The sequence below is a fragment of the Opisthocomus hoazin genome, chromosome 25 (assembly GCF_030867145.1).
Source record: "Opisthocomus hoazin isolate bOpiHoa1 chromosome 25, bOpiHoa1.hap1, whole genome shotgun sequence".
NCBI classification, from domain to species: Eukaryota; Metazoa; Chordata; class Aves; order Opisthocomiformes; family Opisthocomidae; genus Opisthocomus; species Opisthocomus hoazin.
Window position 1 is genome coordinate 548,323 of NC_134438.1, and position 15,650 is coordinate 563,972.

General features: G+C 55.6%; 1 protein-coding gene across 1 annotated transcript in view; it reads right to left on the bottom strand.

Moving 5' to 3' along the window:
• The window catches only part of LOC142364176 (uncharacterized), a 55,244-nt gene extending 42,967 nt beyond the window's left edge, over window positions 1-12,277 (bottom strand). The window contains exons 1-3 of the mRNA XM_075443297.1: window positions 12,205-12,277; window positions 12,076-12,095; window positions 11,186-11,265 (exon numbers count right to left, since the gene is read on the bottom strand). Coding sequence (XP_075299412.1) covers window positions 11,186-11,265; window positions 12,076-12,095; window positions 12,205-12,277 — 173 coding nt within the window. The remainder of the gene's footprint in view (window positions 1-11,185; window positions 11,266-12,075; window positions 12,096-12,204) is intronic.
• Window positions 12,278-15,650: the final 3,373 nt, after the last annotated feature.

A 15,650-nucleotide genomic window follows, 5' to 3' on the forward strand; every position in this document is an offset into this window, starting at 1 on the left:
TACAATTTGGTTAGCAAAAATTAGTGACTGACTTCTCAACCAGCTGCAATTTCCCCCCCAAGCAACTTGAGCCCAGATCTTGCACAGAAGTAAAAGGCATTTCCTCTGCTGAACAGATCGCCATCGAGAAAACAAGTAAAGCAAACATAGCGGGAGAGGACTCGCAGGTCATAAAGCAAATCAGCAACACGCAGGAACGGAAGCCAGTCTTCTGACTTCCAGGAGAACAGCATGCTCTTCCCATGCGGCCCACTTCTAGTGGCAGTTGTTATTCCACGAACAGGTCAAACGCCTGCCTGGGAAAGACGCTGTTCTAAAGGAAAACGGTAGCAAAACAGTTGCTTTTCTTATTGTCAGGCAGGTTTGCAACATCTGCACATCTTCTTGTGACAGCTACAGTGTTTTGGTTTCAGCTGCCACCAGCAACAAAAGCGCCACGCGACCCCCCCTCCCCCCCACCGCGGTGCGGAGGAGAATGGAAAGAAAACAGGCAGAAAACAGGTGGGTCGGGATAAGGGCAGTTTAACAGAACAGCAAACAGAGGGAAAACAGGAACAACAACGATACAGATAAGGAGAAAACACAACAACGAACCGTACAACCCAGACAGCCGCTCTCCCGAAACAGGACCGGCGCTGCGTCCCCCCAAGCCGCGAGTGCCTTCCCGCCGCCCCGCCCCCCCGCACCGGAACCCAGCGTGACGTCACAGGGTATGGAATACCGGGCTCTGTTCGGCCAGGTGGGGTCAGCCCCCACCCCCCGGCTGTGCCCCTTCCTGGAGTCCGGTGAAAATTAACCCTGTTCTGGCCGAACCCAGGACATACAGCACTCAGCACTGGCAGGACAAGGCAACACCACCACCTCTTCCTGAACTGGTAAATGAGTTTCTGGATTTTAGGGAAGTCTAACTAGTTTGAAATTCCTTACTGAAATCGCACTGCGAGAACTGGCACCCTTCCACCACCACCCAGCTAGCCGTGAATGTCACTAGCAGATCAGGGGCTCCGCAGAACGTGCAGTGTAGTGCTGCGAGTCACGTAGACAGAAGGACACAAAATGACACATGCAAAGAAAGCTTTAAAATTCAAAGACAGACTTCTCTTCCTCTTGCTACCTTTGCACAAAGTCTACTGCAAGCTAACAATATTTGCAAAGATAAACATCTGGAGTATATTAGGATGGTCAGATGCAGTTAGTGTCATCTGTCCCATTACAGATCATATCTGTGACTTAAATTGCTGAAAAACTGTTTTGGTTTCGGCTGCCGCCGGCAACAAAAGCGCCACGCAGCCGCCCCTCTCCCCGTCGGCGTGCGGAGGAGAATGAAAAGAAAGAGGCAGAAACTGATGGGTCGGGATAAGGGCAGTTTAACAGAACAGCAAACAGAGGGAAACCAGGAACAACAACGATACAAATAAGGAGGAAACACAACAACGAACCGTACAACCCAGACAGCCGCTCTCCCGAAACAGGACCGGCGCTGCGTCCCCCCAAGCCGCGAGTGCCTTCCCGCGCCCCGCCCCCCCCACCGGAACCCAGCGTGACGTCACAGGGTATGGAACACCGGGCTCTGTTCGGCCAGGTGGGGTCAGCCCCCACCCCCCGGCTGTGCCCCTTCCTGGATTCCGGTGAAAATTAACCCTGTCCTGGCCGAACCCAGGACATACAGCACTCAGCACTGGCAGGACAAGGCAACACCACCACCTCTTCCTGAACTGGTAAATGAGTTTCTGGATTTTAGGGAAGTCTAACTAGTTTGAAATTCCTTACTGAAATCGCACTGCGAGAACTGGCACCCTTCCACCACCACCCAGCTAGCCGTGAATGTCACTAGCAGATCAGGGGCTCCGCAGAACGTGCAGTGTAGTGCTGCGAGTCACGTAGACAGAAGGACACAAAATGACACATGCAAAGAAAGCTTTAAAATTCAAAGACAGACTTCTCTTCCTCTTGCTACCTTTGCACAAAGTCTACTGCAAGCTAACAATATTTGCAAAGATAAACATCTGGAGTATATTAGGATGGTCAGATGCAGTTAGTGTCATCTGTCCCATTACAGATCATATCTGTGACTTAAATTGCTGAAAAACTGTTTCGATTTCAGCTGCCGCCTGCAACAAAAGCGCCACGCGGCCGCCCCTCTCCCCGTCGGCGTGCGGAGGAGAATGAAAAGAAAGAGGCAGAAACTGATGGGTCGGGATAAGGGCAGTTTAACAGAACAGCAAACAGAGGGAAACCAGGAACAGCAACGATACAAATAAGGAGGAAACACAACAACGAACCGTACAACCCAGACAGCCGCTCTCCCGAAACAGGACCGGCGCTGCGTCCCCCCAAGCCGCGAGTGCCTTCCCGCCGCCCCGCCCCCCCGCACCGGAACCCAGCGTGACGTCACAGGGTATGGAACACCGGGCTCTGTTCGGCCAGGTGGGGTCAGCCCCCACCCCCCGGCTGTGCCCCTTCCTGGAGTCCGGTGAAAATTATCCCTGTTCTGGCCAAACCCAGGACATTATCCACCCCTTATTCCATACCATCTACGTCATGCCCAGGTCCCCCATTGTCCAGCTGATCACCACCACTTCTCCTGTCTCCAGATATCATTCCCTTAGTCTATGGATCATCACTCTAAAGTGTCCATTGAGTTCATTTAATCCATGACTTTGGGCTCCATCTGTCATAATGGTCTTCCATGGCGGGAGAGGTGATGTGTGGTGGTGGGCGGTCACTTGCTGCATCCGGAGCTCACGGCTGATATATCTGTTGCGGCGCGTGTCCACAGTCTGCAGGAGATGTTGATCTTGATGAAGTTGCTGGATGCCAGTTGTTGAAAACCAGGTCCAGTTCCATCATCGCTGTGCTCTGCTAGGTTTTCATCGAAAAAGTCCATCCTTCTTTAATGTGGATGATTCTTACTATGCTACTACTGGTACAAAATATAACAATTATAACAGTGATAACAGACAGTGACAGGGTTATTTAACAATTAACTTTATACAATTTATTTATGGACTATTTTCGCCCAAAATCAAATCCCCAGGAGGTACACATCGGACTTCCCCATCCTTCCGCATTACCCACCAGGTACACCCAGGACCTTGAGCAAAGGCAATCCAGTGGACGGGCTTGCCTTTTCCCGAGGCAGGACTAACCCAAACCGTCTTCCCTAACATGTTCCGCATGTGCACTACAGGGACTTTATCTCCTTCTACGGGGCACTGAGGTTTTGACTGGGCAGGACCAGGCTGGTTGGTGGATCCCCGGCTGTTAACCAACCAGGTGACCTTTGCTAAATGGGGATCCCAATTTTTGAAAGTCCCACCCCCCATTGCCCTCAGATAGGTTTTTTAGCAGCCCGTTGTACCGCTTGATCTTTCCAGAGGCTGGTGCATGGTAGGGGATGTGATACACCCACTCAATACCGTGTTCTTTGGCCCAGGTGTCTATGAGGCTGTTGCGAAAATGAGTCCTGTTGTCCGACTCGATTCTTTCGGGAGTGCCGTGTCGCCACAGGACTTGTTTTTCCAGGCCCAGGATGGTATTCCGGGCGGTGGCATGGGGCACAGGGTAGGTTTCCAGCCATCCGGTGGTGGCCTCCACCATTGTGAGCACATAGCGCTTGCCTTGGCAGGTTTGTGGCAGTGTGATGTAGTCAATCTGCCAAGCCTCCCCATATTTATATTTTAGCCATCGTCCTCCATACCACTGAGGCTTTACCCGCTTGGCTTGCTTGATTGCAGCGCATGTGTCACATTCATGGATAACCTGTGCGATGGTGTCCATGGTCAAGTCCACCCCTCGGTCACGAGCCCATCTGTATGTCGCGTCTCTTCCTTGGTGGCCCGAGGTGTCATGGGCCCACCGAGCTATAAACAGTTCACCCTTATGCTGCCAGTCCAGATCCACCTGAGCCACTTCAATCTTAGCAGCCTGATCTACCTGGTGGTTGTTTTCATGTTCTTCAGTGGCCCGAATCTTAGGGATGTGGGTGTCCACGTGACGGACTTTTATAGCCAACTGCTCTAGCCGGGCAGCAATATCTTGCCACAATGGGGCAGCCCAGATAGGTTTGCCTCTGCGCTGCCAGTTGTTCTTCTTCCATTGCTGCAGCCACCCCCACAAGGCATTGGCCACCATCCAAGAGTCGGTGGAAAGATAGAGCACTGGCCACTTCTCTCGACTGGCAATGTCTAAAGCCAGCTGGATGGCTTTCACCTCTGCAAACTGGCTGGACTCACCTCCTCCCTCGGCAGTTTCCGCGACTTGTCGTGTAGGGCTCCATACAGCAGCCTTCCACCTCCGCTACTTCCCCACAATGCGACAGGACCCATCCGTGAACAGGGCATACTGTTTCTTATCTTCTGGCAGCTGGTTATACAGTGGGGCCTCTTCAGCACGTGTCACCTCCTCCTCTGGCGATGCTCCAAAATCTTTGCCTTCTGGCCAGTCCATGATTACCTCCAGAATTCCTGGGCGACTGGGGTTTCCCATTCGGGCGCGCTGGGTGATCAGAGCGACCCACTTACTCCACGTAGCATCGGTGGCATGATGCGTACAGGGGACCCTCTCTTTGAACATCCAGCCAGGACCGGCAATCGTGGTGCTAGGAGGAGCTGTGCTTCAGTGCCCACCACTTCTGAAGCAGCTCGAACGCCTTCATATGCTGCCAGAATCTCTTTTTCAGTGGGAGTATAGCGGGCCTCGGATCCTTTGTATCCCCGGCTCCAGAACCCCAGGGGTCGACCTCGAGTCTCCCCTGGTGCTTTCTGCCAGAGACTCCAGGTTGGGCCATTCTCCCCGGCTGCGGTGTAGAGCACGTTTTTAACATCTTGCCCTGACCGGACTGGACCAAGGGCTACGGCATGAACTATCTCCCGTTTAATCTGTTCAAATGCCTGTCGTTGCTCAGGGCCCCATTCAAAATCATTCTTCTTCCGGGTCACGTGGTACAGAGGACTTACAATCTGGCTGTAATTTGGGATGTGCATCCTCCAAAAACCCACAACACCCAGGAAGGCCTGTGCTTCCTTTTTGCTGGTTGGTGGAGACATAGCTGCTATTTTGTTGATGACATCCATTGTGATTTGACGGCGCCCATCCTGCCATTTTATTCCCAAAAACTGGATCTCTTGCGCAGGTCCCTTGACTTTACTTCGCTTAATGGCGAAACCGGCTTTCAGAAGGATCTGAACTATTTTCTCCCCTTTCTCGAAAATTTCCTCCACTGTGTCGTCCCATATAATGATGTCGTCGATGTACTGCAAATGTTCTGGGGCTTCACCCTTTTCCAGTGCAGTCTGGATTAGTCCATGGCAAATGGTGGGACTGTGTTTCCACCCCTGGGGCAGTCGATTCCAGGTGTACTGGATGCCCCTCCAGGTGAAAGCAAACTGTGGCCTGCACTCTGCTGCCAAAGGGATGGAGAAGAATGCATTAGCGATGTCAATTGTAGCATACCACTTGGCTGCCTTTGACTCCAGCTGATATTGAAGTTCTAGCATGTCTGGCACGGCAGCACTCAGCGGTGGTGTGACTTCATTCAGGCCACGGTAGTCTATTGTCAGTCTCCACTCTCCAGTAGATTTTCTCACTGGCCATATGGGACTATTAAAGGGTGAGCGAGTTTTGGTGATCACTCCTTGACTCTCCAGCTGGCGGATCAGCTGATGAATGGGGAGAAGGGAGTCTCGGTTGGTACGATACTGTCGCCGGTGCACCGTTGTGGTCGCGATGGGTACCTGTTGTTCTTCAACCCTCAGCAACCCCACAACGGAAGGATCCTCCGAGAGACCAGGCAAAATGGACAGCTGTTTAATTTCTTCCGTCTCCACAGCAGCTATGCCAAAAGCCCACCGATACCCCTTTGGGTCCTTGAAATAGCCTCTCCTAAGATAGTCTATGCCAAGGATGCACGGAGCCTCGGGGCCAGTTACAATGGGGTGCTTCTGCCAGTCCTGCCCAGTGAGGCTCACTTCAGCCTCCAGTACACTCAGCTCTTGGGACCCCACTGTCACTCCTGAAATGCAAATGGACTCTGACCCTTTGAACTCTGATGGCATTAAAGTACACTGTGCACCAGTGTCCACTAGAGCTTTATACTCTTGTGGATCTGACGTGCCAGGCCACCGAATCCACACCATCCAATAGACACGGTTGTCCCTTTCCTCCACCTGGCTGGAGGCAGGGCCCCTCTAATCCTCGTCAGAGAATTTGCTGCTCACCTGCTGTAAAAATGACTTGGAGGTCCCCTCCAGAGGATCGGAATCAAGGTCAAACTGTCTACCTGGTCTGGAGAGCTGGCTTCTGGAAACTGGAGCGGCACTTTTCCTAACAGAGTCCCCTTTTGTGATTGTTTTACCTCGCAACTCACGGACTCGTACCTCTAGACTTGAGGTGGGTTTTCCATCCCACTTCCTCATGTCCTCTCCGTGGTCACGCAGGTAAAACCACAGGGTGCCCCGTGGTGTGTAGCCTCTGTATTACCTCTCCTGAGCAGGGAAACGCTTGCCCCTAATAACTGAGATGCGGGCCCGCACAGGTGGGGAGTAGGACATATCCTCTTTGAATTGCTGGAACTGTCGGGACAGTTTATTCACAGCTGAGACAAGGGAGGAAGAGAGACTTTAATCGTATTGGCGGAGTCTGACAGCCACCTCATCCACTGTTGGTGCGTCTTTACCTTTCCAGTTTACAACTGCCAGTGAGTTAGCATGTGAGGAGGGTGCGCTCTGCACAAACTTCCTCCACATGGATTGTGAGCACTTAAGTTCATCTGGGTCTGTGGGTACCTGCTCATCGTCTGTGTCACAGTAAACCAGCTCCCGCACAGCTAATTCCCTCAAGTACTGAATACCCCTTTCCATATTGGTCCACTTGCCAGGATAGCATACAAAATCGTCACTGAAGGGGTACCTCTCCCTCACGCCTGACAGAAGTCTCCTCCAGAGGCTGAGGATTTGTTCCTTTTTGCCAATGGCCTTGTCAATGCCCCCATCCCTGGCCAGGGATCCCAGCTGCTTGGCTTCCTTGCCCTCTAATTCCAAGCTGCTGGCCCCGTTATCCCAGCACCGCAGCAGCCAGGTGGCAATGTGCTCGCCAGGGTGGCGGCTGAAATCTTTCCGCATGTCCCGCAGCTCGCCCAGGGACAGGGACCGGGTGATGATCTCTGTCTCTATCTCCCGTGATGACCCTGGCTCATCGTCATCCCTCCCAGAGCGATCTGCTCTCTTTGCGTCTTTCTTTAGTTTTACGGGGGCGACTGCTACCTGCACAGGTTGGTCATTGGGCTCAGCTGCGATGCCTGCAGCTGGAGCTGGGGCTGGAGCAGCTGCTGTGCCCGCCAGGGAAACCGAGGCAGACCCTGCAGCTGTGGCTGCAGCAGCCGTGGTGCCGGTCGGGGGGGCTGGGACTGCCTGCTGGGCTGGAGGGGCTGCAGGGCCGGCTGGGGGGGCAGCGCCAGTCGCAGCGCCTGCCGCTTCGCTTCCCCCCCTTTCCCCTTTAAGGCACTGAACAGTGTTGAACAGGGCTCGGTAGGCGTGGGCCAGACCCCAGCACATTGTGGTGATCTGTGTCTCTCTGGAATTCCCAGGGTGGCAGCACACTTTTTTCAGATATTTTACCAGATTGTCCGGATTCTGTATTTGTTCAGGGGTGAGTTTAAAACACACCACAGGTGCCCACTGCTCTAGACATCTGCCCATGCTGTCCCACACACCCAGCCACTCACAGCTATCCAGCCCCGGGACAGGTCTCTGCAGGATGTTCTTAACGACTTGCTTAACCCTAAACAAAACCCAGAACCCGTTCAGCAGGCAGAACAAAAGGAGAGTGCTGGCCTGAGCATCCCACAGGTTCTCGAAATTCTCAAAAGCAGTTAGGACCAGCCTGAGGGAGAGGGGGGGGGCGAAAGAGTGGGGGAAGGTATCCCCTTCGGCTTTCCCCACAGACTGGGTTTGATTATTAACAAAATCTAAGACATAGGATCCGAGGTACGGAAATGACCCCAGTGCCGCATGCAAATACAAGATTAATTTCATGTACAGTGATGTTATCATATCATAAGTCGATATCGTACAGTACAGCAAAATCATCATCTTAATCCTTTTTCCAGTGATGATGAACAGCATGGCAATGAACACATAGTGCAAGTACGGATTTACATAGCAGAGCCACTTGATAAAACTCAGAAACATTTTTTTTCCTTTTTTTTTACCGGCGACTACTTAACACAGAAAAATGCGTATAACAAAATTTAAGCAAATCTAAGAAAGCTGTTTTAACACCCGCTGCTCAGCCCTGCCGTTATCCCTGCCCCACGCTTGGGCGCCAATTTAAATGTTTTGGTTTCGGCTGCCGCCGGCAACAAAAGCGCCACGCGGCCGCCCCTCCCCCCGCCGGCGTGTGGAGGAGAATGGAAAGAAAGAGGCAGAAACTGGTGGGTCGGGATAAGGGTAGTTTAACAGAACAGCAAACAGAGGGAAAACAGGAACAACAACGATACAAATAAGGAGAAAACACAACAACGAACCGTAACGACCCAGACAGCCGCTCTCCCGAAACAGGACCGGCGCTACGCCCCGCAAACCCGCGAGTGCGTTCCCGCCGCGCCGCCCCCCCACCGGAACCCAGCGTGACGTCACATGGTATGGAATACCGGGCTCCTTTTGCCCAGGTGGGGTCAGCCCCCACCCCCCGGCTGTGCCCCTTCCTGGAGTCCGGTGAAAATTAACCCTGTCCTGGCCAAACCCAGGACACTGACTTTCATGGACAGCCTCCACCAAGCACAAGAACGGTCCATTGCAATGCTCAGGAAAACAAGCAGACATATCCAGAGATGTGTGTGTGCAGAGGGACGCGGACCACCACAGCTTCTCTTACATCTTTGCTGCAGGATGAATCTGAAGAGGTGGCGAAGAGCATCCACAGCTGCACAGCTGGTCTCTTCTTCCTTGCAGGAGCTGAGAAGGATGAGGCGTCCCAGCAGCTGTCCCAGGATGGGGATGTGGATGTCTCCGCAGCAGGCAGGGCTGTCCTGCTCCCTTCCAAAGAGCCACCAGCCCTGGGCGAGGGAGGCAGAACATCAGAAGGGCTGAGGAGCAGCAGCCTGGGCCAAAGGCATGAACCCAGGAGTTGTGCCCAGGGTTGGATACCCGGCGAGTCAGAGCTGTGCAGAGCCCTGCTGGCCCCGGCTCCCAAAGCAGCTCGCGCCAGGCACCATCCCCGCACAGGGAGAGCTGCCAGGCCCGGGCTCCCGCCATACTGCTGGGGCTGTCCTGTCCTGCGCAGGACTGGGGGCAAAGCTGGCTCCTGCCTCAGAGGTGACTGCAGAGAGAAGCCCGTGGGGAAAGGAGGGACCAAGAGCCCTGCTTTAGAGCAGAGCCTTGCCGAGTGCCCCAACCTGTGCCCCAGCATGCCTCACAGGCAGCCCCAAGCTGCGGGTTGCTCCAGTGCACAGGGAAGGGGAGACGGCCTGGCTGCAGAGGGCCTGGCTCCTTACCTCCAGTGAGGAATAGCTGGCCAGCAAACGGCTCAGCATCCCGATCCTCCCCACGGCCCTCTCACGCACGGCTTCTCTCGGGCACTCGGTGAAGGCCAGCAGCATCTGGGAGGAGAGGAGCTGCTGGTGAGCCCTGGGAGCTGATGGCCCTGCCAGCAGCAGCAGCACTGCTGACCTCCCGGCTGGACTCAGGCAGTCACTCCAGGCTTCCTCTAAGCTTGAGCAAAGCCTGTCATGGGGCTCCTGCCCTGTGGCAGGCAGGCAGATGCCAGCCCCAACGCAGCCTCTGCCCCTTCCTGTGCCCTCCCCTAGAACACAGCCCGTGTCCCCTCTCCATGAGTCAGAGCTTGCAGGCAGGAGCCTCCCTGGGGATCTGCAGCGGGGGATGGGGGTAGGGCCCCCCCGGAAGCCGGGAGAGCAGAGCTTCAGGGCTGGGCTCCCCATGCACGCCGGGTGGGTCCCCATGGGTCTCTGCCCCGTTCAGCTCTGGGGAGGAAAGCACGAGGGGCTGCGAGGCAGGGTGACAGCAGCACCAGCTGCCACTGCAGCGATGCCTAAACCAAAGGGGTCAAATTCTTCCCACTGATCAGGTTCAAGGAGAACTTGGCGGGGACAGAGCTGTCACAGAAATGCCATGGGCAAGGCTTTGCCGTGACACAAAGAGGATTCTGCGGAGAGGAAAAGGACTTTGACCGCAGCCAGGTGACCTGGGCTCTAGAAGAGTGTGGTCTCTGCATGGCACTGGGGAGGGGACCCCCCGTTCAGGAGTGGACACCTTCTGCCCTCCAGGGTGGAGAACAGCCCCTGCGAATCCCACGCTTTGCCCATGCCAGACCTGCAAGATATTCTGCAGCTCCTTGCTGAAGCTGGAGGCGGGAGAGCTGAGTACCAGCGTCTGCAGCATGATGTCCATGGCGTGCAGGGTCTGCAGGCAGGACAAAGAGTGGTGTCAGTCTTTTGGTGGTCCCTCTCACCCCCAGGAGACACATCTGAACTCCCCATGAAAATGGAGGGAGGACACCTGCACTTCCTCATGGTGTCCGGCAGAGGTCTCAGGGCAGACAAGCTTCTGTGGGCAGCACAGCACCTGCCTGGACGTGGCCAGGCCCACGAGAAGGGAGTGAAGAACGAGGGTGGGGAAGCAAAGCCAAGAGCCGGTCCTGCCTTGTACGTCCAGTAGTCTCTTGGCACAGGGCAGCCGCGGGCTCCAGGGATCCCAGAGCTCCTGCAGCTCACTCAGAGCTTACCTTGTGGTAGAGGGAAGTGTCCAGGCCCTGCATGTGCTCTTTTGGAGGAAGCCAGAAGACACTTCCGAAGCAGCTGCGTAAGAGGTCCTTCTTTTGGTCCTCCGGCACCATCTCCAAGGCGCTGCAAAGAGAGAGAGAGGCCTGTCGGACACAGGGGCTGGGAGCAGTGCCCCCGAGGAACCTCTGGGGAAGGGGCCCCTGGGAAGGGGGGAGGCTGTGGTGGGGGGAGCCCTGCCTGGAGGCACCGCTCCCTCCCTGACACTGCCTTGGGCCAGAGGACAGTCCTGATGCCTTGCGCCCTCGGGACAAGGCCTGAGCAGGGGAGAGCGGAGGAGGCCCTGCAGAGAGCAGCGTCTGGCTCTGCCCGGATGGGCCATGCCCCCCGCCTGGCCCAGAGCCGCTGGCTGAGGAGAGGTGCCAGGCAAAGCAGGGGCTGGGCAGGTACCTCAAGGCCGCGATGGCAAGCATGGCTTGCTGCTGCACCGCCGTGCACAGATGGCTCCTGTGCTCCTCTTCCAGCAGATCCTGCAGAGCACAACCAGGATGGGGCCTGTCAGCTGCCAGCACCCTGTGCCAGAAGACCTGGCACGGATCAGCGGGGCTGCTGGAGCCCCCCTGCCCCCAGAATGCCCCCCCTTCCATCCCTGGTGCTGGGGTCCCCGCTGGAAGGGCTTCTCCGCAGCACCCGCGTCCCCTCGGGGCAGCTCGGTGTCCACACACACTTCCCAACACCCCCTCCCCACTCCAGCGCTGTCGTCACGGCGTTCCGGGGGCCGGCAGCCTGGCCCCCTTCCCCAGAGCCGCAGGCTGTCCCCTCACCTTGATATGATCTGCCAGGTTCTCTCTGTGGCAGAAGATGTCCAGGCCCTCCAACAAGCCCTTGTGCCTGGCAGCTCTGCACAGCCTGCGGATGCTCCTCAGAAAATGCATCTTCTGGGCCTCGTCCTGGCAGCCAGGGGACAGGGAGGCAAAGGGGAGCGTGAGACGGGCAGACACATGGCCAGCATGACCGCAGCCCCGGGGTGCGGTGCCTGGCGAGAGACCTGGGGGGGGGGCCGCTCTGCCCAGCCAGCAGCCCTCCAGCAGCCCGGCAGCAGGCAGCAAAACTGGGGGGGCCATCAGGAGATGCAGGCACAGCTGCCAGGGATATGACCTTCATTACCTTTTCTCTTCTCCCAAGAAAAACCTGGATGCCGTGTATGGTTTCCTCTTCCTCTCCGTAGACAGCTAACCAGCTTCCATCTAGATGAGGAGGAGAGCAAGGAGAGCTGCAGAGAGGGCCCCATGGCAGGAGAGAGCAGAAGAAGGAGCTCTGCCCTCTGCCCGCCCCAGTGCCTGCTCCACAGGCAGTTTCCCTGGGGATGTTCGGGCTTGAGGGTGCCCAGCAAAAGGGGTTCCTGGCGTCGAGCCGGTCGTGTTCGCTGGCTCCCGGCCCTACCCCCAGCACGGAGACCCCTCACTCACCGATCTGCAGCGGCTGGATCGTGCACAGCTGGTAGGGCTCCTGTGGAGACTTGCTCTCCTGGGGAGCCTCCATGTCCACCCAGGCCACCCTGGGACAGCTGGGGGGTCTCTCTGCCATCTTGTGGGATGGAGGAAAGGGTCAGGGGTGGGGAGAGGGAAGTCTCGGAGAAACGCCTCGGCGCCGCAGGGGTGCCGGGACACCAGCGAGAGATGTGGGCTGTGCTCAGGGGCTCCTTGCCAGTCCCACACTCCCCCCCTGTCCTGTCACTGTCCTGACAGACACTGCCAGGGGATCTACCCACCAAGCACCATCCAAGCCTCCATGCCTGCTCGATCTGTGTTAGGTACGTGAGCTGTCTCTCCTCCATGAGCTCCACAGCGGCTTTCTGCCCTGAAACTCTAGGTTTGGACTCTAACATCAAACTGTGGACCTTGAAAATCAGACTTTGGACCTTAAAAAATGACGGTCTGGGCCTTTAAGATTACTCTTTCAACCTCAGAAGCCGGGCTCATAACTTACAAATGACACTTTGGATCCTTACAAAGGAGGGTGCCAACCCGAGAACCAAGCAGTGGACTCTGAAGATGAGACATTGGGCCCTCAAAGAGGGGTTTGGACCCTGAAAATGAGTGCTTGGAAACTCTACAGGCAGCTTGGACCCTAAAAAGCACTGGCTGGATCCTAAAAACAACGCTTCACGTGCTGAAAATGAGGCTTTGGGCACTAATAAGCAGACTTTGAAAACTAACACTAAGCCTTTGGATCACCCAAATGAGGGTTTGGAAGGCAAAACTAAGACCTTGCACAGGAAAAATGAGCCTTTGGAACCTATAAATGTAGCTTGGGAGCCCAAAAAGAGGCTTTCTGCCCTAAAGGTAAGGGTTTGGACCCTAAACCTGAAACTGTGGGCCCTAAAGAAAGGCTGTGGCTCAAAAAGAACAAGTTGGGACCCTGAAAATGAGGATTTCAGACCTAAAAAGCAGCCTTTGGGCACTACAAGGGATGATTTAGATGCTCAAACTGTGGCTTTGGAGTCTGCAAAGGAGGGGATCCTCTCGCTTCATTAATGTCCCCAAGAAATGAAGTTTCGGCCCCTCCAACAGGGCTTTGGGCACTCCAATGGAGGCTTTGCGCTGTATAAGAGGGCTTTGGATGCTGCAAATGGGACTTTGGAAGCTCCAGATGTGTGTTTGGGCCTTAAGAATTGGGCTTTGAGCCCTTGTCCTGGGTTTGGCCAGGACAGGGTTAATTTTCACCAGACTCCAGGAAGGGGCACAGCCGGGGGGTGGGGGCTGACCCCACCTGGCCAAACAGAGCCCAGTATTCCATACCATGTGACGTCACGCTGGGTTCCGGTGGGGGGGGGAGCGGCGCGGCGGGAACGCTCTCGCGGCTTGGGCGGGCGCAGCGCCGGTCCGGTTTCGGGAGAGCGACTGTGTACGGTTCGTGGTTGTGTTTTCTCCTTATTTGTATCGTTGTTGTTCCTGGTTTCCCTCTGTTTGCTGTTCTGTTAAACTACCCTTATCCTGACCCACCAGTTTCTGCCTCTTTCTTTCCATTCTCCTCCGCACGCCGGCGGGGGGAGGGGCGGCCGCGTGGCGCTTTTGTTGCCGGCGGCAGCCGAAACCAAAACATTAAATTGGCGCCCAGACGTGGAGCGGGGATAACGGCAGGGCTGAGCAGCGGGTGTTAAAACTGCTTTCATAGATTTTGTTAAAATTTATCATACGCATTTACTGTGTTAAAGTCGCCGGTAAAAATGTTTCTGTCTGTGATCAGATGGCTGTGGTTTTTGAATCCGTACTTGCACTATGTTTTCCCTGTGGTGCTGTTCATTACCTCGGGGAAAAGGATCAGGGTAATGATTTTGCTATACTGTATGATGTCGACTTATGACATGATAACGTCAATGTTCATGAAATTAGGCTTGTATTTGCATGCGGCACTGCGGTCATTTCCGTACCTCGGATCCTATGTCTTAGAATTTGTGAATAATCAAACCCAGTCTGTGGGGAAAACCGAAGGGGATACCTTCCCCCACTCTTTCGCCCCCCCCCTCTCCCTCAGGCTGGTCCTAACTGCTTTTGAGAATTTCGAGTACCCGTGGGATGCTCAGGGCAGCACTCTCCTTTTGTTATGCCTCCTGAATGGGTTGCAGGTTTTGTTTAGGGCTAAACAAGTCGTTAAGAACATCCTGCAGAGACCTGCCCCGGGGCCGGATAGCTGTGAGTGGCTGGGTGTGTGGGACAGCATGGGCAGGTGTCTAGAGCAGTGGGCACCACCGGTGTTTTTTAAACTCACCCCTGAACAAATACACAATTCAGACAATCTGGTAAAATATCTGCAAAAAGTGTGCTGCCACCCTGGGAACTCGAGAGAGACACAGCTCACCGCAACGTGCTGGGGTCTGGCCCACGCCTACCGAGCCCTGTTCAACCTGATTCAGTGCCCTAAAGGGGAAAGGGGGGGAAGCGAAGCAGCAGGCGCTGCGACTGGCGCTGCCCCCCCAGCCGGCCCTGCAGCCCCTCCAGCCCAGCAGGCAGTCACAGCCCCCCCGACCGGCACCACGGCTGCTGCAGCCACTGGTGTGGTCCCGGCTCCGCCGGTCGGCACGGCAGCTGCTGCAGCTCCAGCAGCAGGCACAGTGACTGAGCCCAATGACCAACCTGTGCCGGTTGCAGTCGCCCCCGTAAAATTAAAGAAAGACGCAAAGAGAGCAGATCGCTCTGGGAGGGATGACGATGAGCCAGGGTCATCACGGGAGATAGAGACAGAGATCATCACCCGGTCCCTGTCCCTGGGCGAGCTGCGAGACATGCGGAAGGATTTCAGCCGCCACCCAGGCGAGCACATTGCCACCTGGCTGCTGCGGTGCTGGGATAACGGGGCCAGCAGCTTGGAGTTAGAGGGCAAGGAAGCCAAGCAGCTGGGATCCCTGGCCAGGGATGGGGGCATTGACAAGGCCATTGGGAAAAAGGAACAAATCCTTAGCCTCTGGAGGAGACTTCTCTCAGGCGTGAGGGAGAGGTACCCCTTCAGTGACGATTTTGTATGCTATCCTGGCAAGTGGACCAATATGGAAAGGGGTATTCAGTACTTGAGGGAATTAGCTGTGCGGGAGCTGGTTTACTGTGACACAGACGATGAGCAGGTACCCACAGACCCAGATGAACTCCAGTGCTCACAATCCATGTGGAGGAAGTTTGTGCGGAGTGCACCCTCCTCACATGCCAACTCACTGGCAGTTGTAAACTGGAAAGGTAAAGACGCACCAACAGTGGATGAGGTGGCTGTCAGACTCCGCCAGTATGAGGAAAGTCTCTCTTCCTCCCTTGTCTCAGCCGTGGAGAAACTGGTCAAGCGACTAGACAGGAATATGTCCTACTCCCCACCTGTACGGGCCAGTGTCTCAGCTATTAGGGGCAGGCGTTTCTCTGCTCAGGAG